Source organism: Monomorium pharaonis, chromosome 2, assembly GCF_013373865.1.
Source record: "Monomorium pharaonis isolate MP-MQ-018 chromosome 2, ASM1337386v2, whole genome shotgun sequence".
NCBI lineage: Eukaryota > Metazoa > Arthropoda > Insecta > Hymenoptera > Formicidae > Monomorium > Monomorium pharaonis.
Genome location: NC_050468.1, coordinates 33,551,899 through 33,576,991, shown reverse-complemented (window position 1 = coordinate 33,576,991; position 25,093 = coordinate 33,551,899). Strand labels below are relative to the sequence as shown.

Below are 25,093 nucleotides of genomic sequence, written 5' to 3'. Positions count from 1 at the left end.
ACAAACGCATTATTTACCGAAACGCTAGGTGAACACACGATTGAAAGGGCTTCTTATTTTCCAAACAGCAGTTTCGAGCGAAAACATGGAATAGAGATCTTGGAAATTTCTTGCAATATTTTTGTAAACAACAGGCGTTACGAAAAATTAATCAAACCGCAACAAATTCTATATTTAATTTGCAAATGAATTTACGGCATATCTTGCTCTAATGAAACTCTTATTTCAATCGACATAAATATTTGAAATTCGAAAGAGCTTTTTGTCTATCGCGACATCGCATAAATCGTCCTAAGCCGTCTTAGAGAGTGGCTATCACGAAACGAAAACGTGGCTTTGAAATCTGAATAGTTCACCCTGAGCCGACGTTATTTATCGGGTCACATCCTTTCTCAGACCTCCTTTTGACTGCTAGCCTTGAAACGCAATTTCTACGTCCGCATACAAATTTCGGCGGTATACATTTTTAAGCTAGCAAAAAGTTGAACTTTCCATCATATCTCAATATAATATTCGGTAACTTTGTCCTCTCGTAACACAATTTAACGAAAGAAAAACATAAAAAACGAGATTAGTTACTTCCGGATTTGTATTCAGCGTTAAAAAACTTCCGGAAACAATTTTGTTCTAAGGCTCGAAAAGTCTTTTTTTCTACATGTGTAATCATTACTGTGACAGAAACAGACAGAAAATTTAATAGAATTTGTAGAGATGTGTAAATAAAGAGTGTAAACAATATAATGCAATATTACATAAACTTACTTGGTTTTTTAATTTTAATTGTTATAAAAAAAACATATTCAGCATTAAAGTCAAATAATCAGGTGGCTTTATAAAGTAAATTTATTAATTATATAAATATGTAATTTTAAAACAATTATTGACATCTTCTTCCATATTCAAAGAAAATTTTACAGTTTTCATGGAATGAAAATTGTAATCATAAACTATCGTTTTGAAATGGAACAGCGTGGAGAAGGAAGTCGAGCAGGTAGTAAAATGAAGAAACAGTTACAAACGTGAGCTCGGTTAAGTCATGGAGATTTTCTTATAAAGACATGCTCAATTTGTTGGAGAAAATTTTTGCCGGTTTTTCAAACGTCACGGAATTCACATCGATGGTGAAACGATCGGAAACACAAAAGCAAGCCATAGGAAACGAATCGGAAGAGAAAAATTTGCAATTGTATAACGAACAATATAATGAAAAAGATTGTCGCACAATTATAAGATAATATTTTTTGCTCCTTATATTATTTTTAAAAGGTAAAACATGCATGGTTTTTTGGTACAACAATTTCTCAGGTTCTCTCGAAATCGAGTTTTTTATTTCAAATGGAAACGTTTTACATCGTACGCCCGCGTAACAATTAGTGCGTCATTACGTAAGACCCACAGTTGTAATTATCTCCTCAGTTATTATTACGTCTTAATTACTGGTGATGTTTATGATATGTTTGCAATACACTTTCACATTGCACATAAATAAAAAATATGTTTCTTTCTATCTATTCCCAATTGTGCAGAAAAATTTTTATTTCATAAAATCAAATCGAAAAATATCTGAAAAGATTGGAAGTTATGGGAAGTTTGGAATAAAGGAAGCTTTATCAACTTCAGTAGCATATTTTTATTTAATTTTCTGTAAAGTTTAGACTCTTGACAGTTTCCTTGCTGGCCGTCAGTCGAAACTGACACTTGCCAGAAGCGATTCTTGACTTTTTCTTACACAGCATTTCAACTTAGATCTTCATTTTGAATTCTACCTCTGTTTTAAAGATTATATTAGAAATTTATAAAATTCATATGCAACGTCAATGGCCGTGAAAGCTTTAAGTCCAAAATTTATGTGCATTTACGGAAATTAATACGAAAAAATAGAAAACACAATACCATAATCGTTTTTTTATTTAGGAAAATTTTTCAAAATTTTGTTTAGTTTTTTCTAACTATTATATTTTCGGCGTGTGTTCTTATTTTTTTTTTAACGATAAGATTTTAAAAATCAATTTTTTTGCGATTTAAGAATATAAATATGTGGCACATTTCAAATTATATTATTAATAAATTTTAAACAATTTTATAGATTGTTCTATTGTATTATTATATTATGTTTGAATATTTCTAAAATTTGAACATAATTTTCTCATTAATTTAAAAGTTATTTAATTTTTTGTTCATTTTTAAATGCAAAATTGCACTTTATATTTGTTTGCAATTATTTCATAAGAAAGTAGCATTACGAATTAAATCAAATTTTGCAAATTTTGTACTTGTACTAAAATTATAATAAATATTCGTACAAAAATTTATTTTACCCGTTTAAAAATTATTTATCTAAAACTACAGCAAAATAGGGTCCTCTTTATTACGTATATCATTGTAAGCCAAACTTTTTGTTGTTTTTTTTTTCTTTGCAATTGGGTTCAGAGCCAAAATTAAATTATTCGCGATCAAAATTGTTTGTCGTTGACTCGGAAAAAGAAATAATACATCTAAGAAACTTGCAGCTTTTAAATTTCGATCACTTTTATTAACTGATACTGTAGAGCCAAAATATGCTTAAAAGTTATTCTCTGGTACATATCCTTTTATTCATTTCGCCGCGCTTTACTGTAAATCACGATAGATCTTCCTGACGATCCTCAAGCACTCTTGGAAGTCTGGTCGAGTGCAGCGTACAGTGCAGTCGACGCGCGTGCATTCGTCGCCGATCCTCCGACAGGTCGGTTGTCTCTTTTCCTCTTTGTCCCCCTCTCTCCTTCTCCGTCTCTCTTTCTCTCTCTTTTACACGAGCCGAGGAAACCGCCGCGCCGATAGAGGCGCTCGCGGCATGCTCGGAATTAAGTCCGGCTCTCGTCGAGCCAGATAGTCGTGAGTCCGTCGGCGGTGCGGACCGATCGCGCGCAACGCCGTTGTCGCGTACGCGTTGACAATAGAACGGTAAAAGAAAAAAAAAAAACAAAACAACGCGCTTTCCATTCGCGCGTGGGTGTATCCTCCGCCGTCGCGATCGGTGAGAAGCAGGTGCGATTGTCGCGCGTGAGAGAGAGAGAGCTCGTGAGAACCGGATCACCTCTCGCGGGAACACCTCTCTTTTTCTCGGCGCAGCGGCAACCGTGCGACTGTCGCTCGAAGACGCGCCGCGCGCGATAGATCGCGATCCATCGAGCGGCCAGTTCGAGCGCAGTTAAATTCGGTGCGTGAAGTGCGTGTGCATATATGTGTATGTATATGTGGGACGGAGGAACCCGTCCTCGATGAGAGGAGTTTATCTCCGATATGTGATGTGTGTCTCGAGGTGAACCGCGATCGCTCTTTCTCTTTCTCTCTCCCTCTTTCTCTCTCTTTCTCCTCCGCTCGATCCCACGATCGCGGAGCGTGGAAAACTGCGCGTTGGAATGCGCGAACTCGTAGAAGAAATTGAAGGCTAATAATCGGTGACAGGTGTGTGTCGGTGTGTGTGTGTGTGCGCGCGCCCGCGCGATCGACAATCCTCGATCGTAATCTACGGCGTCGCGTTTATTACGGCGCGCGCGCGTCTTTTCCTCCTCCCGGTGAATTTAGTGGATTATAATCCGGTTCCTATAAATCGTCCCCATCTTTTCCCTCTTCCCCCCTCGTCCCCTTACGACGACTCGGAGAGCGCTCGGCCCGATCGTAAATCTCGACCGGCTTTGCCAACAATTCCAACAACGGCGTACGCGTCCGTCCTATCCGCGGCAGTTCTGTGCGATCGTCGCGGATTCTTCGACCAGTTCCACCTGCAATCTCGCCAGCTGCATCTCCTTCCATCCAGGTTTCTTCTGCGGCGAATCCTCCCCGCGTCCTTCGATCTCTCTCGCCGAGCCTGCGTCGCGCCTCCTCCGGCGCGATTTTCTCCCGGGGCAGGTAGACGAAGGATTCGTTTTATTGTCAGAGCGGCAGGAGCGAGAAATACCGGATGTTGTTTACCTAACAAGTTCGGCACATTCCGAGACAGAAAACCAAAATAGGAACGAATCGAATAATCTCAAATCTAATTGAAAGTTAAAGTATGGTGAAAACGTAAAGAGTGTGTAAAGGCAAGTTGCAACAAACGTTTAAAAGTACACGGAGGGGTTTTCAAGAAAAGGACATGTAAAATTATGCGTGTATAAGGGAAGAATTTGCCGCCGCGCTGACGAGGACGTATATATATCTGAACGGAGCGTAAAACAAACTTAAAGGTAGCTCTTTGGGAAAGAAGCCGGACTTGGCGCGCCGCCACGGCAGGAGGACGAAACGGACCGAAGGGTCGCGCGCGTTCGCAGTTCAACGCCTCGCGTCCGCGCGTCGGTCCGCGCGAGTATCGGCGCACAGAGATAACACAACCAGCTGATATTCGTCTTGGCTCAACTTGGCGCGTGCCCCATCTCTCTCTAACCCTCACGTCTGCGCCGTTCGATAGTCCGTCTATATTTAGCGCAAGAGCGCGAGAAGAGGGGGGAGTGAAAGCGGCCGAGAGGGAATATTCCGAAGGGACAAGTCGACGACGATCCCTCGAAAGGGCCGCGTCACGAAAGTCCCGATTCCGAGAGGAGATGTAATCGCCGTTGTTGTTACGACGTTGTCGGGGATCTCGACGGCGTGTGGGGTACTCTTGACCCTCGAGAAGGGCGAGTCGATCGAGAGGAAATCGCGCGAGATAGAGCGGATGTCAGCGCGACGGATAAACAGCTAATCGGCGTCTTGTGTGTGAAAAAGAAACCCGAGAGCAGCGCTGATAAGTTCTGACTGACTGATAAATTCGAGACGGCTCACGATAGTCGGACAATATCTGGCGCGACGCCGGTGTAATTCGCGTCGTTTTGAGAGGATCTGGAAAGGACATGCGAAGACGACATGCTGACCACCATTGAAAACCCGGAGGAGTCGCCGAAGCGGCGATCCACGTTCTACGTGCCGTTGGACGGTAACGAGCAGCAGCAGCAGCAGCAGCAGTCGGCGCGGCAAGCGCCGATCGCCAAGCTGACCAAGGGTCACTCGACGGACAGCAGCTGCGAGAAATTCGCCTGCAACACCTACCCGATCGGTAGCGCGTCGAAGACGACGCCGACGTCCGGGTCGCTGACGCGCACCTTGAGCAACAACGACGACCTCGCGTCGAGCGCGAGGAGGAGGAGGAACGCGGACGAGACCGCGTTGCCCGAGGTGAGGGGGAAGGTGCAGTCGTTGACGAGGATCTTCGAGGCGTCCAAGGCGTGCGAGCGGACGCCCAGCGGCCAGCAGGCTGCCCAGGAGCAGAGGAAGAAGGTCGAGAGAACGAGATCGTTCAAGACCATCGAGCGATTTCAGAGCAGGTTCACCGGCCGGAAGGACTCCGGCGGAAGTAGGAAGGACGGCCGTTTGAACAACACCATCGGCTGCTTCGACGTGGAGAGCCAGGATGCAGCCGGATGCAGGAAGAAATCATCGGCGAGCTCCGCCGCTCGGGGCGAGGATAAGCAGCCCGCTACGAGAATCGTTATCGAGTCCGCCTCGAAGTCTACCGGCTCCGGGCGCGAGCACAGGATCAGCCATCAAGAGCCGAGGATCAAGCAGAACACGACTCTCACGAATCTGCTGATCCGCAGGACCCACAGCACCAAGCTTGCGAGGAGCAACAGCACGCTGGTGCGGCTCGGCCGGCACGCGTCCGTCGACAGTCCATGCTGCGTCGCCGAGAAAGCGGACGTTCGTGCGAGTGACGATAGATTCAAGAATGAAGAAACCACCGAGGAACCCGGTGTCGCCGATGATGAATGCGTCGTCGAGTCGTCCGTCTTCGAGGATGCCGATATCGACGGCGGTATGCACTCAGGTAGACAAACGAGTCTTTCCGGTTTTGTTAAAACGCTATGTAGATTTTCTCAGTCCGGATTCTCGCCGGTTACGATAAATCATAGACGCGATAAAGATGCGTATTGTTTAGCATAATTACGCTCAACATCGTGTACGCTACATTGATATATAATTCCGGATTAACGTTGATTCATATTATTAAAGTAGTTCATTGAATCACTGGAGCGATTTATCAGTCATAATATATCCGTTAGATATTCATTAGATATTTCACTAGCGATAGTGAGCAACCAATCTTTTATAATTAAAAATCACATGTATACTTATATACAAATATTTCTGATCTATGACTAAAACTTGAGTGGACCTACTTTTTTTTTTAGTACGAAAAGTTCGATGGTCTTTTCAACTCTTAATGATGAAAAAAAAATTATTTATATTTTTCATGAATTTACATAACCTTTTTTATCATGAAGATTCTATTAAACCCGTTTCTACCAACGTAGATTAACTTTAATCTCGGTTTAATTTACTTGTTATCTCATTCTAGTTCCAAAAATTAGAAAGAGATAAAGAATAAATTAATCTGAGATTAAAGTTAATCTACTTGAGGGTAGAAATGGGCTTTAGACTTAAAAGCAACGGAAGGATTACCACGAAGAAATTTAATTGAAGTTTATTGAAGCTATGCGTACTCGATATGAATCATCTTATTGCAAAACATCGTGCTATTATAAGTAGAACTGAAGTGCGTTCGCAAAACGACGTGAGATACATGCCACGGTGATTCGATAGTAGGATATTTAATAGTAAACCATCCGAGAGATAAATCACATCGGTAGTTGATTGCGGGATCGCCGGAACAATCTTCGAATAATCGGATATGCCGATTCGCCCGAGCAAACCAACGAGTTTTAATTAGCCACTTCCGCGCGGTCTCTCACATTACCTACAGTTTCTAAACAATTTTTGTTTTTGACCTAACAATTACGCAATAATTACACGTTGCGCAATAATTACTCGTTCCACAAAGTTGCATTTAAGAGCAACAGATTTATGAGAAGATCTCAGAGTATTATCGGTAACAGATTTAAGATCTTGAGTAAACACAGGCTACTCTTATTCGCTTCTGAAAATGCTTTACGACGGTCTATTCATCACGTTTGATTAATTTCAAAGAAATCTATACATGTACGATAAAATTAAAACTTGCTATAATTGTAATTATAATAACTTAATTATTTCGTAAAATAATTATTGCATTTTTGTGAATTGAATTGAAAATTTGAAAAAAATTTGAATTGATAATTTTATCGCCTTTTTGTAAGTAATAACATAAAATAATTTTTCCTGCATTATATGTAAAATCAGTTTTTGTAAGAGGAGAATTAACTGTCCCAGTTCGTGGAGGATCGCGCATAAAGTGTGTTACACTCACTCAGCATTGTACTCCAAGAATCTAGGCATGGCGGTCAAAAGTATAAAACTTTTACGAGCCGCGGTATAATCGTAATTACAAAGCGCAAAATTACAGTGTGCACTCATCGTCAGAAGAATCCCGGGACTTTTGTATGCAAGGGGAGCACACGCGCGTAATATATTATACATGCGCAAGTCAAAACGACGCGTTACGCATTGTCATATCTTTCTCGATAAAGTATCAGCTTTTCGCGGAGCAATGATGATGATATTTACGCGGAATACATGCGTACGCAGAAACATTAGTGATCCCGATATTTTGTATTTTTTTTCCATTTATATAAGGATTATTCTGAGTTAAAATAAATATTACTTATTTTTAAATAATATTTAAATTGTTTATTTCTCGGAATTTTCATAGCTTGCTTTCTTGGTATTCCGGATTTAAAGTAATAATTCTCGTTAAATAAATGTTGAATTATTTGTCGAACACACTTATTGTAATATTCTTTTCCTTTAATTTTTTTTATTAGCAACAAGATCGATGTACTTTATGGAGGGAAAAGAAGATTGATCACGATTTAACATGATTCTCTAGCCCAGTAAACATTCCTCGTCTAATCGCACAAAATTATCGAGTTTTACACTATAGGTAAAACAAGAGTTTCACGTCGAATAATTTACAATTTAAAGCTCAAAGGAGCTAAAGTATAGACGACAAGGCTTTATCTAATTTGAACTCCGACGCATGAATCGTCGTATATCGCATCGGCATGTTCGTCTCTCAAAGCTAATTGTGAAGAATGTGCAAAGCACACACAGCTAAACACAGTTATCAGAGTACACACGCGCGTATTAAATCTTCTCTCTCTCGTATGTACATTCTGGCACTGCAGATGATCGAGTGTCGCGTGTTTTCTCCTTTACTCCGTAAAATTATCTTGATATATTGTCGGAACTTAAGGACTTAAGGATCTGATGCTTCTGAGAATCTTATTGGTATATACAAAGATGAATCAATGAAATGCAATATACATAAATAAATATCTGATTTTGATGTTGATACTATTTACGACGACTTCCTACATTAATGCTCAACATTTTGCTCAATATTTTTAAAATTCCTTAAACTATAAATCACTCGCAATTTACTATTTAAAGGATTAATATCAGTTTTATTCTATATTTAAAAAGAGTTTTTCTCTCGCTTTTGCTTTCATTTGTTTTAATTTTATTACTTTACTTTTTTGTAACTTGAAATAAAATTGTTTGCGATATTTGTGTATTAAAAATCGATTTTGGACTAATTACGAAATATATTGAAGAGATGACTTAACCAGATCTAGGGCACCTTGTACATCTCGTATATTTTTATCCTGCGAGCAGCACGTGTTCATTATACATTTAACATACTTCATAACCGAACGATGTCGGGTCATTGCAAAGAATATTCATGATGATAAGAACAAAATCTTGCAAGAGAGGATCTTACTTCGCGTGATGAGCCATACGAGAATTAGCAGCTTTGTTATTTTTAACTAACATAACATCCTTGAGATGTAATGTGCACGCAATTACATTTGCATATATTACGTCGATACTTTTTTTGAATGTTTTTATCATTCACGACTTTTTATCTTTTGCAGGGAATTTTTTAAATAATTTATTTGAATGTACTTAAATAAAATTATACAAGTAAAGCCCACAATATAAAAAATTAATAATATAAAAACAAAATTATTACTTACGTAAGAGAAGACGAAAAGTTGTGACTAAACAAACAATGCGTCGATTGTTAAAAAAAAGTCTAAACGACTTGATATAAAGATTGCTTGGATAACGCGTGTCACGAGTTCTCAAGCGAAACTTGAAATCGTCTCCTCGAGATATTCGTAGTATAGCGAAGAAAGGGGGCATAAATAAGACGCAGGACGGTTCACGTGGACGCTTCGTAGCGATTTTGCGTTGTCTAAATCCGCGATCTACTTCACTTATTGCCTCGTTTCTTCTAAACTGTGTGAAATTATTCCGACCATGTAAGACCGATAAAACGAAAACCGAGCGAATCTGCCGCGCGCGGTTCCTTGAAAGTGCCGTTGCGACACGACATTCGCCCGATGCCATCCAGCGTCGCGATCTCTTTATGCTAATTTCGCCGGCGAGCAGGAAATGGCGCGGCGCAATAGGGCCTATCCGCGGAAAGAATGGCAAAGGCGATAAATTACGCTGCCGCGCGAATGGAATAAACGCGATGGACACGTAGCGAGAGCTTTACAGCGAAGTTTAGAATGATTTACACTAAACGGCCTATTGGCAGATACTGGAGCTGTACTCAACCAAGCCCTTTAGTTCTGCATTGCAAACGAGTATCCTTCTTTTTATTTAGTCATCTGAACTATTGTGGACATACTTCAGTTTCAAATTCAACTTGTTGTATTACAGTAACATGCAGTGTGTTGGAGGGAAAAGTCGATTTATGTTTCATTGGAATAAGGTTAAAAATTCGAAAGTAAGATATATCACTTCGCGATTGGAACCTAAGCAGAATGTGAACTCAACCGATATTTGAGAATTCGAGATTAGAGTTTCGCTCCACGACCATAAGATTTCTATATTCTCAATTCGTGGAACATGATTTGCACAATTAGAGGAGAGCGAGAAACGTCAGTCAGAAGTAGATCCTACCCCGGATCCCAGTTCGCGCAGTTATATGTCGAAAATTGCGCGCGGTAAATTGGACGGGTTGAGTGACAGAAATAAACGGCAGGGTTTTCACGGTGTGGCCTCGTAAATCAGGCCGATACAAGGAGAGCGGGAAGGAGCGGGAGATCGAATTTCCGTCGACGAATCCATCGGTACCGTTAAGGCGGCAGAAATTGCACCGCGAATGAACGCCCGCCACCGCGCGCCTTTTATTTCGTCGATTACCGAAGACCACCTTAATTAAAGAACCGGAGGATTACACGCGTTGACTCATAAGTTGTTTAAACGAGTCATTACTCTCCGTTTATCTCCCGCAAGTTCTCTACCAGTAAGAGCAAGAGTTTATCCGGAAAACTGAATGCAAGAAATATGAATATAATATATGTAACTAATGAATATTAGTTATGCCATTCGTGTTGCTGACTCTCGTTGCTTTTACCTTTAACATTTATTTAACGAACTTTCTAACTGTATTTCTAGATATTTTCTGTAAAATTATATTAAGTTGTAGCTATTAAAATTTTGAACATCAGCTAATGAAAGAGCTTTTTGGTTCTTTTATGTTTTAAATTTCGATATTATAAATTAATTTTGTAATATCATACAATACAATATAAAAAATCAGGAAAAAGATCTTTTATTTCTAAATAGATTTACATTTTTTATTGCTAATAATCATAACGTTGACAAAACGCCAAAATAACGTTCCTTTAAATTACACAGAGCATTTAATTACTTTTCTAGTCGTTCTCCGTTGCAATAAATCATGTCTTTGGTCGTTGTGATATTGTTGTGTTAATATGAGATACATGTTATTTTTGGCGGAGGTTGACGAGATTAATAAGCCCAACAGGAATGCAGTCCCCGAGATTTTTGTGACTAACTAGTTAGTGTTGGAACATGTGACCGCTAACGACGAAGAATCCCCACCGTTTACAAATCCGTTGATTGCAAACCAAGGACCTGTATCGACATTTTGGGAACCTACTTACTTATGTAGGGCCCGTTCGGCCAGCCACCTGCCCTCCTCGAGTACAAATCGAAAGAAAAAGTCGTCGCGTTTATAGTTTCCTCGACCAAACTTCCCTGTCATTTTTTTATGCACGTATTTTCAATATTTTCTTTGCTATATCTCTTATTGAATGTATTTGTTACCAATTGAGAAAATCAGAAGAGAGAGAGAGAGAGAGAGAGAGAGAGAGAATGAATTCAGTTATAATAATAATTTTATAAATTGATCAATGTCTTTTAAAAACTTAAAAAAAAACTAAATTTAAATTAATATTCTTATGTTTTTAAGTAATAAACTAAAAATCGCTATTTACATTGAAGCCTTTTAATAATTAAATCGGATTATTATATATCGATATATATTGTGCTTTTGGCATGCAAATGTCGAGTAAAAAACCACATTTAAAATAAAATTATATATATATATATATATGTAATGATAAATGATAATACAATAATAATAACTAAAATATTTTGAATATATTGCGAATATAATCTTTTATATATTGCGAAAAAAGTTATTAATTTTATTAAATATAATCAAGTTGAAAAATTTAGTCAAATTAATTTTTTTCAGTGTGAGATTGCTTCTCTACACTAGCTTATGATGTATATGATAAGTGTAAAAGCACTTTGCAAAAGCACATAAGGTCGGTATCGCGCGATATTACTGTTTGGACCATATTGCACAGCGTTCATAGGAAAAGCGATATCGCACCGTCACCGTTCTACCGTCACCGCTTTCGGGATTTCGATGGCTTTCACAAAAGTTTGATTTTTCACATTTAATCTGACGCTTCCTGAGTTTTCGTGCAAAAAATTCCATCAATCTTGCAAATAAGTATTTGAGAGATCTACTCGGATCATTTTTTTTTTTCAATTCGTGTCCTATTTCAGCCGCTCGTCTGGTCTCTGTGAAAAATTGCGATGACATCGCAAGTGGAAATTTTATTTCAGCAATTGCCGCGAGAGAAAAGAATTCTATGCCGATCTCTCTCCCTCTCTCAGTTTTTAACGGGGAAACTTAGTGAATCATTCACTCGGAAGAGACGCGGGATTACACGGGAGTAACACGCGAATATTTTCCATTGTGAAAACCGTGGTACAAGAATGTTGCAGCGGTTTACTGATGTGCATTCGTGCGAATTAATAACGCTTTTTTAACTTGTAAAAACGTCAACGAAATACGAGAAATTTTCTTTTAAAAAATATTTAATTATTATACGGATTTTTATTAGAAAAAAACACAAAAGAGAGAGAATTTAAAATTGAAAAATTTTTAAATATTCAAAGTTTTTACAGTTGTATTTTATTCAGAGCACTATTATTTAATCTAATCTAGACTTCTCTCTTCATTTGGATTTTCTATCTCGATATCAATATTCCGCACTGCGATAACGGACGGTGTATCAATGACATTAATGTACAAGATAATGGTATCGTCCATTATATGAACTCGTAAAACGCCATCGCACTGACCTCACGGTAAACATTAACGAGCGTCTCATTGACGAAAAGTTCGTGCACAAGATTGAATCAGATTTCTTCAAGGCGCGTTGCACAATGTAGGTCTCGTTGTGAAACGATTTCGACATGACGTTGCTTAATTATAGCTGATGCCAGTTTAACCCGTGGCCTTATATTTCGTATCGTCCCGCAGTATACATCACCAATTAAACCTTTCATCGTCGACCGCGATTTGCTTAATAATATCCCATTTGAATGCAGCGTATATAGTGCGATTACAGCACAATTAAAGGATTAAAGTAGTACATTTATATTTGAGTATCAGAAGCATAAAAGTTGTGTTAGCGTTTAGTATTCAAAGATATAAATATGAAATATTTGTATTAAATATTACGAAATTATTACGAATATTATTGCACAGAAAAAAAGGATATTGTTATTTTGATAATAACCTTTAGTTTCAAAATGAAAATCTTGAAATAAGATTATATTGCGTCAAAAAAATTCATTTGAATGAAGATTTATTTTAAGATTCTATATAGTTTAATCAACAAAATTATATTCTTGTTATTTAAGAATGATTTTCTTGAATGGAAATGAAATAATGTTGAATATAGAAAATATTGTATGTTCAAATCAAAGATTATAATTTTTTTAGAATAAAATTATCAAAATAATAATATTATATTTTTGAAATTATAATTATAGTATTGAAATAAGGCTATAATATTGTTGAAATTTAAGGTTTTCAAATTCTTCTAAGAAGATTATATATTGTTGCGTACATATGAAACAAGGAATGCGTTCATATGAATCATAAGAGTTAATTTGACATTTGTTTTTTTTCTGTGTAAAAACGGATTAAGATATTTCGAGAAATTATTCATATATCACTATCCAATATTAAGAATAGAATGAATTGAATTCACGGGGAAATAGTGCCTTCCGCGAACGGCCGAACGTGAGAATACGCCGGAAATCTATTCCCATCGGATTTCCCAGTACGACAAGATTCTTCGATTCTGTTTCCAGAAGAGACGTTAAAGATTCCTTGGTGATTCGTTTTCTCACGATCGATTTTGCGATCGACACGTTCTGATTTCATTTACAGTGTTCACGTAGACAGGGGAGCTTGAAATGGTCAATTTTTCTATCAGTTTAGAAATCTTTCAATTTCCGCGTGGAGCAAGTATCAAAAAATAAATGCCGAAAAGGTATAATAAAAAGGTATAATGGAACGTGAAATACTTTATTAAAAATTTGTAGCAAAAGTATGCAGAACAATAACAAAGTTTAGACAAATTTCAAAATTTTTCATAAATTTGTTACGGATATTCAGCTGCTTGTGAGTCTCACACACATATTAAATATTTCTTACTTTCATATTTACCAATAGCCCTGGAGAATACGTAAGAATTTCTTTATACTTGTAACTGATTCGCATTGCAATGTTAGAGCGAAGTTCTGTTAGTCAAGGCAACCTAACAGTCGACAGACCGCAATTACGCGAAGTGAGCGGATTTCTTTCCTTTCGCCTCGCGGCGGTGGCGGCTGGTGCGTGAGAACAGCGAGTGATCGTAGTATGCTGCTGTGCATGTCAAAAGTCGGTAACGAAACCTGTTATTTTTTAATACCCGATCATTTGCCAACTTTTTATCGCAATTGCCCGCCCAAGGAACTGAACAAATTTCTCTTAGGAAGATTGTCCAAACGATACAGAACAGTATGCAGCATTCTTTCATCGGAAGATTGTTATCTAAAATTACGGACGTTTATCAATCCTGACGGCATGTCAATTCCATTCAAGACTTTAAATGTCTTCATAAAGTTTCTCTTTAGGGGTAGCAAATGATATATTGATAATTATTATTTTTAATTATAATTTTGTATATTCATAATATTTAATTTTAATAAGATAGAAGCAAAAATATTATATAGATTAAAAATTTTTAATATAAAAATATGATAATTGTGCTCACTGACATACATACTTACATACCTACATATATATATAATGGACATACGTCACTTTAATATATAGCAAATAAATTCGATCGAGAAGGCACAATAATCTCGATCTGTTTGGTTCAATTTACTGAACAAGTTTTAAGTCAAAGGATATACTGAATGATTTCGTCGTAGAAGTAGGGCGTGGCTGAAAAACGACTGTCGAGAAAGGTCACGGATTAAAACTGCTCGCTTTATTTCGAGTAAGAGAGAACAATGCTCGTAAATTATCGACATTATTGCAAAGATGTATTTCTGTGTTCTATGTATCACAACGCGAATCGATCCTTACAACAATCGATTGAACTCTACAAACATAGCACGACTTTATTATTACATTAATGAATCAGCCATCGGTTTTATTTCTCAAGATTATATTAAGAAGTTAATCTAATTGAAGATGAATTTATATTAATGTCATTGAAGATTAATTCGTGCTATTTACAGAAATATTTTTTTGTACACTGTATTTATATCTCCTATATTATTTAACGTCATATTATTTCATTACGTTTATTAAATTCATTTGCATTATTTTTTATACATATATCACATTTACAACATATCGTTAATCTATAAATGCGAGGGTACACGCGCGTATGTGCAGTTGGTACGCACGTGCATGCGTGCGTGCGTCACTCAAGCGTCACTTGATTATTTTGTCGCACACGTGTTTCTCTTCGACACGCGATTTTCCGTGTCTTCCGTGCCGCGACCAGTCTAATGAACTCTGACCTGAACACCGTGTGCGACTTGTATACGGCGTCTCGTTCATCGATTGCACGTGCGACTGGTAAAGACTAAAGTTGGTCGGTTAATGTTTAATGCGAGTTGAATACCAACAACGCGCGCCACTCGGTATAACTTGGATCTAAGCGTTTTTCCGCGTGCGTTTTAGAACGTCCTGTACGGAGATCTCAACGGGAAACGATTGACGGAGGCGCGAAAGCGACGCGCTGATGAGGTTGACGTATGCAAATGTGCGACTGTTCCTTTCCCCTCGAAGATAGAAATGCCGTGACGCGTGGTGGGATCCCTCGTTTACTCTTGCGTTTGTAAGCCGTACGATTCGACAATAAATATGCTAATTTCCCGGTCGCTGCACTCTAGTTTTCCGACGCCGATAGAGGAAGATACACGCGTGTTGTAACGCAGATGAACGAAACGATTGAAAAGTCGACCGATTGGAGATCTTCAGAACAAATTTTCCTTTACATAACAGATTATTTTAAAATTACAAATGTAATTTATTTTTTCTTTTTTTATTGAATAATTTAAATTTATTTTGTGTGTACTAAAACTAATATACTGTGTAGTTTTTTAAATCAAGTATGTGTATTCATCTTACTATCATTTCCTATGTTTAAATAAATATTTAAAAATGTAAAGTAATTTCTTTATAAATTTACAAAATATTTTTTCAAATTAAGGAAATAAAACGAAATTGAATATTTACTTAATAAATTTTTTAGTGTTTGTATTAATTGTCTTTTTTGAATTTATTTTTTATAGAATGGGTAGTTTGTTACACTTTTGCATTACAAAAATGTATAAAAAATTTACGTCATTCTAATTTAATAGCAACTGTGACACGTGTCAGTGAACTTAAGCATTGTTTGCGTTGGAAAAAGTGTCACGCCGGTATCGCCGGCGATTGCATATCGCGACACATTTTTCCATCTCGTTTCTAGATGATCCACTTTGCGTTTCGCGAATCAACAACCAACATTATCAAGTTCAGAGCAGTTTACCGGACGTGACGCAACGATAGGAGTCGGTGGTCTCGAGAACACAATGCGACTAATTTACCGTATTATAAACTAATTTTGTTTATTGCTAAAAAAACGAAATTATAAAAGAAGATCGAGTAAGTATTTAAGATATCATGTGAGAGAGATTCATCGTATGTATGTAAGGTATTTAAAAATCAATTTTTTTACAGAAGATTCCGATTTTTGAGACAAGTTTATCTTATTTCTCCAAAATATCGACAAGCCACTTTTAATCATAGTAATCGATGTAATTGGCACGAAGCATTCTCGTATCCTTGCATTTGAATGCAGCTACCGGAAGTGACATCAGGCGAATGCGTGACGGGCGTACGTCGGAGTCGCAATGAGTTCGGCGGAAAAATGCTCGATACACGTGTCCTACAATGCAGTCAGATGCCATTAAGTAACGGTTGGCACAAATGCATTGTCGAGGACACAATCAATTGAGATAGCAATTTGCTGCAAGGTTAGCGACAGAATTGAGCGTTAAATTGCGCGGGGGTGAAACCAGAAAAATTTACATGTCGCTTCGATTACAAAGGAAGCACGGTCCACTAGAAAAAAACAGCCGCAGGCATTACGAAATCTGACACAATAGCGATACAGAATTAGTTAGCTATTCTGATTGAGGTTGTAAACAATATAGTTATCTTTGTCATTACATCATTATTACGCTGTACATAAATAATTCGAACCTTAAAGTTTAAAAGATTAAGTAAAAATCGCAATTGTAGGGAAAATGCTTTTCAAATAATACCTTATTTATTTTTGTGTTTATTTTTTTAAATAGAGACAAAGTTTCTCATAGTACATGTTTAACCTTAATAAATATTCCATTTTAATCTTTAAATAGAATAGAAAATAATTCCAAATAAATTGTAAACAATTTTTTATGTATAACAATGTTTTGAATATTATTGTTATTTTGATTGTAATGAGCCATGTTTTGAATAATGTTATATTCGAAATAATTTAAAACGAAATATATATGTCTGTTACCACATTACATACTGGAAATACTGCTTTCATAGAGCAACGAACCCGCCGATCAATTACAACAGCTGATTAGCGACGCGCGGTAACTTATTAACGCAATTAATCACGCAATTGTGATTAATCAACGCGTCATACTTTCTACTTTCGCGATCGTGGCATTACACAATATCGTCATAATTTTTTTTGCATGAGTCATCACGACCTCCGAATCAACACGCAAATCGTGAGAATTGCAATTATGCGAAACATTGTCACATTTTTAAGGATACTTTAATTACATTATCAAGACGACTTAATCCTATTTTGGTACAATATACATTATATTTTTTTTGTTAATCACTTATGATCAAAAAGTAACTTTTTACCTTTTTCTTAAAAATACACAAAATAAATTAATTTAAATCTGTTGATTAAACGACAGTTACATTGCTGTAAGTATTCTAATTGCAATAAAAATGATTTATTTAATTAATTTATAATTTCAGGTCTTGTAAAATTATAATTTTCTCTTAATAAGGTAATAATAATAGATAATAATCTCTGCAATTCTCTTTTAACAGATAATCTCTTAATAAAAGATAAACATTTGCGCCAAATTTGGGCACGAAAAACATATTATTAAAAAATTATTGTCGCGGGACTGCTACTGGCAAAATATTTCATATAACCTTCAATGAGAGACTTAATAATTTTCACAACGGTACGCGAACGTTGTCATCAATAGTTAATTAAGTTTGCGGTTGAATTTGCCAGCCGCTGTCATCGCACGGCTTGTTTTTCCACGCCCGAGAGCGTCGCATCGCGACATTTCATCTCGTTGCGAGAATTGCAAACCGCAGAGGCCAGTTGCGACGGAATCAACATTTCCGCCTTGGCAAAATCGTAGAATTTCCATTTTTGTCAAATGCAGCAGAATTGATCGTTGTTTGTCGATTTGCAAGTTAATTACATTGTTCGACCGACTGCATATCGCTGATCTCTTTTTACCAAAAGATTCTTGGTCAATGAATGTGCTGTTTAATTGATTTAATTATTGTGTACTATCTCTATATTCATCCAAAATGTTTTCTTGTTTGAAAGGATATTACAAAGATATTCCTCGGGGAATATGGAAAGAACCGTTTTACTAGAGTATTAAAAAATTTTAATGGATACAAATCTAAAGATCATTTTTAGACCATCGAAATAATTATGGACATCCAAACTGGTTACTAAAATGTCAAAACTTTTTCTAGTTTTCTGTTGCTCATATTTGAGCGTTCTATATAGTTATTTTTATAAACTAACAAAATTATTTTTAGATCTGTATATATATATATATATATGATTAAATTTTTAGCAAATTCTTTGCGTAAAGTCATTGTGTAATATTATATTATATATATATAATCGAAATTAAAAAAATTGTTATAAGAATTTTTTAAGTCAGAATTTAAGAATTATTTAAAAGAGAATTCCAAAAGTATGCCAAATTAAAACGCCGATAAAAATAGATAAACTTTATTACTTTCGATTATTCTTTTAATAATTAAGTTTGACAAGGTATGACTGACTTTTTATTTGATAATGAGATGTGATTGTACTCACAATTAAGAACGGAAGGAAAGTAAACGTGCAAAAATACACAATTGTACTGTCGATTTCTGAAATGCTATTCGTCACGATACGTGAGAAACGTGACGTTTTACATCTTTTGTGTACTTCAAATCCCACAGACTTATCTGAAATTTGCGCCTCGAAATGAGCCTCCGTATTAATTTGCATAATTACGTTATTTCGATAAGGATCATTCTCCATTGTTAGGATTTCCGTACACGGAAAGAATTGCGTGACCTACATAATTGCCTTCGTCACCTATGTACGCATAGAAATGGTACGGCCTGATTCGCGGACAATGAACGCATAAAGAGCGTCCTTAATCCGCAAAAATGTATCCCTTTGTGACAGCACGATTGTACGCCACCCTTCCATCTCCCTACTGAACTCTTTAAAAGCTACTTTATGGGCGCGGGTTATGACTAGATGAATGTCCCGACGTCCCTGCAGAGCTCTGCGGCCCACCGCCGTTAAAGTTAAGCTTTTTTCGAGCTTTGTCGCACTTTTGTTTGCGAACGTGCGAGCGCCACCCGATCAACGCTGCATCCTATCAGCCACTCCCCTTTCTCGTTGCATCTACATAATTCGCCGAATCGATCCGACGTGCCCCTCTAATAGTTTATTTAGAAAGATGACGCTGTTGAATCCCAGAAATAGCACATGCCTAGATTGATTTATTTATATCTGGTTATTGCTTTGATCAAACATTATTTTCAAGATTCTCAAAGTAACATTGCGACTATAATTTCGAATAAGATCTTCGTATAATCTTGAATATTATGACAATGGAAAATAGCAAATGAAAGATTATTATTATAATTATGCGCTAAAATTTAGTCGACGTTTAATACACAAAAGTATTGACAAAAATTGAATTTTTATATCTGGCTTAGTTTTTCGAATTTTACCACTGGAAGAAAATTTATCGAAAAATCTATCCATGGAGAACTATCACGTATCGCAAGATGTGGCAACACCCAGTACGTGTACTTCGTTTACAGTAAACCTCGCGGATACCGCGGATACTAAATAGCGAAACAGCCACTCGATTTGCCATGATCATGTTCTTACCACAATCCAAGAGCGTGAATCGACTTTCGTGTCCGGATGTACTCTCGAGTCGGCCCTCGGCATAGAGAGCATTGCTTTCCTCCGTACTATGTTCTTAGTCCTCTCCTCAAGGCGTGCACGCGCGCGCGCGCGGATGAGTCACGTTCGCTCTGGCGAAGACCCGTGAACTCCTGCCTCGTCATCCGCCGAGAGTAACGACCCTGACTGTTCCTTTTTCTCCGTCCCAAACCAGAAACCAATTCTTCGGTGTCACCTATAGCTGGAAAAGGGGAACTCTGTTAGGTCAGAAACGCCGCGAATTTCCCGCAAAATGCTGATTAGACTCGTTGCGAATATTATTTAAATTACAAACGTTAAAAAGAAAATAACAAATATATGTGAACATCTTGATATTACAAATTTAACGTTTAAATGCGATCAAAAAAGTATCAATAGAGTCATGGACCGGTTTCTTATAATGAACATCGTGTTTGAAGTAATGACTAAAAGAGACATTTAAAAAAAAAAAACGTGCATTTGTGATTACATTTTCCATTTACATCTGTGTCACATATCCGCGGTGAATGAAAATGAAGTTTACATATTTCTGCCGTTCTTTTCCATCAAGCATTATAGCTCTCGGAGGCTTATTTCAAATTCTTCCCCTAACGCAATTTTTCCGCCCCAAAGCCAATATTTTTTCTCCATATCCTCGCAGACATCTCGGGGAAAATTTATTGTCAATAGACATTTTTGAATGAAATGTTGCCTGTCTTCTCGTAGAAAATATTACGGAATTACGTATAAATGTGATAAGTTATCTTCTCTTTTTGTTCATATTTAAATTATTCTCGATGATAGAATATCTTTATCAAGCACTTGCAAAAGTAGAAATAGACGAAGATAATGTTACACTAACAAATGGCACGTTTGCGCTGCCGCGCTTATGTGTTATCGATATAATCTCAATGTTTTCAATCGAGGGAAAGAATGTGATAAAAATTATGCATGACTCTCTCGTGCGTCCGTGAATGAAGCTGCGAATGCAACGTGCAAATACAGGCTACAAAACTGGGACATCCGGCAAAAGCGACGCGTAAAAGCGGCGATGAATAATACACGCGTACAGCAAGATTAACGCTGTTATAAATTATTCCGGTTTTCCCTCGCGAGAGGTTCGGCGATGCGTTCAGCCGGGAAAGTGGATCGTCGCACGCGTCTGAGGAAAAGTCGCGTTTATAAATTTTTTTTTCACGATCTCTCACGCCGCGCCGTTCGTTTATCTGTCGGCGGAACGAGCGCGCGTGCCTCCATTAATTACGACGCTAATTAACTGGCTGTTAAACTTAGCCTTCTTAAGTTTCGTCACGGTCGCGTAACGGCGGGGATTGCGATGTCTCGCGGCTTATCCGCGATTAAACGGCTGGATACGGGAGATATCGCGAATCTGTTGTTTTTGCCGTCCGCGTCACATTCTCGATTGCAGATCCAACGATCCTGAGTGACTCGAGTGGCATTTATTATTTACAGACGTTCGCTAATTGTAAACTTTTTGTAAAAACTACCGGGAATGATGTTTCCGCTTGACGATACTCCGCTCGTTTGTCGAGTGACGTTTCATTGAAGACTAAACTTTTCGTTGATTGACTGACTGACGCACGTCCACCGAATGACGATAATAAATTATTGCTTCTCACGCGGAACCTAAACGTACGTGTACATTAGTACGGCCAGGGCATTTGTCATGTGCTGCCAACAAGGTCGGCAATAAAAGTAACGGTGGCGGCAATAAAACGCCTTATACCGATATTATCTGCTGCCCGCGGAACAGGAGCCTACGGTCTCAAACCGCCTTTCTCCTTTACTTACATACCCGTTCCGCTTCTCCCCGGAGGGAGGCGTAGCCCTTACACGCGTGCGTCATGCGATAGAAAACGAGACGATAAGAAATAGAGCGTTACACTTGCAACTTATTACCCCGGTCCGACCGAATAAATAGTCGCGTATACACGACGGCGGGTCAAATGAACGGATGAATCACGCGTGGGGCGACCGCGTAACTCTCGAAATGCTGCTTCCCCCACTCTGCGCGGGGCAAAATACATAATTAAAGCGGTGTCGGGGCCAAAAGCGGTCCCTCTGAATCAACTAGGAAATAAGGACCGCCATGCTTCTCCGAAAATTCTCTTAGTCATGCGCAATGCGAGGCTAGCTAAATGTGCAACGTTTGACCCATCGGACTAAATATACATATATCTGGAATAGCTAAACATTTGAAACTTATAATAATTTCAAAAAGAACATTAATTCGGTATATTAATACATTATTTAATTTTTCATGTGTAAGATATTTATTAGAATCGAGAATTATTAGAAACGAGAAACGGTAAAATTGTTTTTCTTTTTAATTACAGGGAATTAACATTGAGTAGGTGAGCACTAGTGTCTACATAACAAAGAATTGGACGGTGTATTATGTAAAATAATTATCATTGGTAATTTCCTCTTTTCTGACACAAACGGTCTCTACGAGTTATAAAAAAAAGGACAACAGTTTTATTACATTAGCCACCGCGCGGTAATTCTCGCGCGTCGAGTCACTTTCGCTCGTAGAACTCGATCCGGGTTCTCCGAGCTACTAATCCGGTATATCTCGTAACCCCTCTTTTCGCTCTGTCTCTCCACGCAAGCTTTAACAAGCGCGATATCTGCGTTTCGTGCGTCAATATCCGATAAACAGTGTGGGACCCCTCGGAAAACGAGAGCGAGCGACTGAAAGTTCCGAGTAAAAGGCACCTCTCGAAATACGTATATCTGCGGACTAAATTTCCGCGATTCGCGACGTTTTCAGGCCACTCTCGCTTTCTCAGGGAATCACCACCGCTTTTTTGACACGCCGTGTATTTCTTGCCAGCCTCTCATTTATCACTGTCCTTCGCTCTAACACTTGGTTCGTCTTGGAGCGTGAGATCACGATTGAATGGCCTCCTTTTTGAAGTGGCATCACCGTTACCACGATTTACTTTGAATAACCTAACAAATAATGTAATAAAGATAAAAAATAGCGTTTCAGCGAAACATATCAATACTTAATTAGTAATTAAGATACTCTTAGCTCTGAGGCTCTTGTGAATCGATGAAACGTTAATATGCTCCTCTGAGAAATGACCGTACTTTTGAATAAATCAATGAAACATTGAATAAATCATAACTATCACGCGATATGTAAATAAATTTTTTTGAAATATTTAATTGGGAATATTTTGAGATATGTAACAGTTGTGAATTACATGCGCAAATAACGCTATTAATTATCAATGAATAATAAAAATATGTAAAAAATATAGTTTCTTGAAATAGATTTCTATTCCTTTTGTTAAATTTTTGCTTTATTGTATACAAAGAAAATATTTAATATTATATTAAACGCGAACAATTTTTTCATTTATAACGCAAAATAATAATCAGTAAAATGCGGCAAAAATTTCTGACTATATTTTTCTGTAATCTCTTAATTAATTTATTGAAAAGACTAGCACGTTTTAATAGCTTGACACTGTAATACTAATCGTTTCTCTTTTTGTTTTGTTTCAGGTGAGTTTAAAGAGAGAATTTCTACGAAATACAAGGATCAATGTCCATACTCATTTCAGAGAAGTATACTCCTCTGTTTCTTTTCCATTTTGCTCGAAACAATTATATCTATGTTGAATGACGGCCCATGAAACGGCCATGGAAATGCATTATCACAATTGTTTGTATTGCGCTTTATGACACTGTACTGTTGTAGGAAATATTATTTTTACGTGTTGCCATGTGAAACCGAGTATTATTATTACGGCGGCGATAATACAGACAGAAAATCGATTAAATCCACCGTCTATTTTCGCACTTCCTATTATACATTGGAAACAGAGCGCCAGAAATAACGATATAATATCCATGCATTCTATTTCAAATAGGGCAATGCACTCTCCTGTATGTACCAGTTTGACAGTCTCGGTTAAATTATTCTTGAAATTGATAAACACGAAACTAATTAAATCCATTAAAATTAAATTTGATTTTTTATCTCTTTCATCGTAAAATCTAAACCTCCAAATTGTATTTTATAAGAATATGGTAGAAAGAAAATTATTGTTGAAGATACTTAATTATAAAAGAAAAAAGTGCTTTTATATAGATTTCAGTAAACACTTTATCGTGAAATTTTGATTTTATGATAAGAAGAAAAATAAAAACAATCAAATTTAATTTTTTTATACCATTAAGTCTCGCATAAATATAAGTATCGTAAAATCTACTGAAATCTAAAAACATTTAACTCCTTTTCAAGCTACTTACAATTGTAAAAGAGTTAAATACTTTGAGATTTGCCGTGCAATTTGTATATTATGATACTTATATTTGTAAGACTTAATGACTTTGATGGTTTATTCGCGAGAGTTTGATTACGCTTCAGTACAGCCAGAAGAGAAGTCAAAATCGTCGTGTGTTTAGGGCGAGTTCTCTTCTCAAAGCTCCTCTGCTTTACTCGCTGCATTTCTCGCGTCGGCACGGTTTTATTGGAGGCCCAGTACTCTTGTATATCTTGCGAAGAGTACACATACGCACACGATCGCGTTTGATCCACGCCTCTTCTCGCGCTATCGCGAGGAAGCAGATGCACGAATAATTAATCGAGTCTGTTGTAACAACTGATGCTCCCGGTTCACGAGCTACAACGTGCTTAACGTGCAGTTCTTTTAAGTATAATACAGTAAATAAGAATGCTATAGTTAAATTTATAAAATTTATAAAAAATGATTTATATCATGATATACAAAAAATTCAACTATAATACTTTTTTACAGATAATTTAAAAATAATTATAAACTAAGAGGTCATTCAGTACTAATATTTATTATAGTATTTTTTATATAACGTCACACATTTATATATACATTATATTAATAGAAATACAAGCTATTAATAATAATTTTAATATTGTTTTTATAATCTACGAAATAAGCAATTTTGAAGTAATTAGGAAAGTAACTAAAAATTTAGTTTGATATTTTAATTTATCTAGATTAAAATATTTAAATAATTATGTGAGATGCTTAAGCATAGTGGTAAACAGTTTTAATATTTTAGTAGCCATTTTTTTTTACCATGTCAATTTAAGTGTCTTATAATTATTTTCAGATTAAAATCTGAAATTGATATCTAAATAAATTTTCAGATATTTCTAAAATATTGTTAAAATAAGAATAGAATAAAAATAAAAA

At 37.0% G+C, this 25,093-nt stretch overlaps 1 protein-coding gene across 20 annotated transcripts in view; it reads left to right on the top strand.

Annotated features, from left to right (window-relative positions):
- Positions 1 to 25,093, top strand: part of LOC105834665 (ras GTPase-activating protein raskol) — a 313,516-nt gene that overhangs the window by 242,530 nt on the left and 45,893 nt on the right. The window contains exon 1 of one of the 20 annotated variants that reach the window (XM_012677325.3): positions 2,139 to 5,821. The exons of 18 other annotated variants lie outside the window; for them this stretch is intronic. In XM_012677325.3, coding sequence (XP_012532779.1) covers positions 4,864 to 5,821 — 958 coding nt within the window. In that variant the 5' untranslated portion in view covers positions 2,139 to 4,863. Of the gene's footprint in view, positions 1 to 2,138; positions 5,822 to 25,093 lie in introns of those variants that run through there. One more of the 20 variants, XM_012677324.3, reaches the window with a different exon arrangement.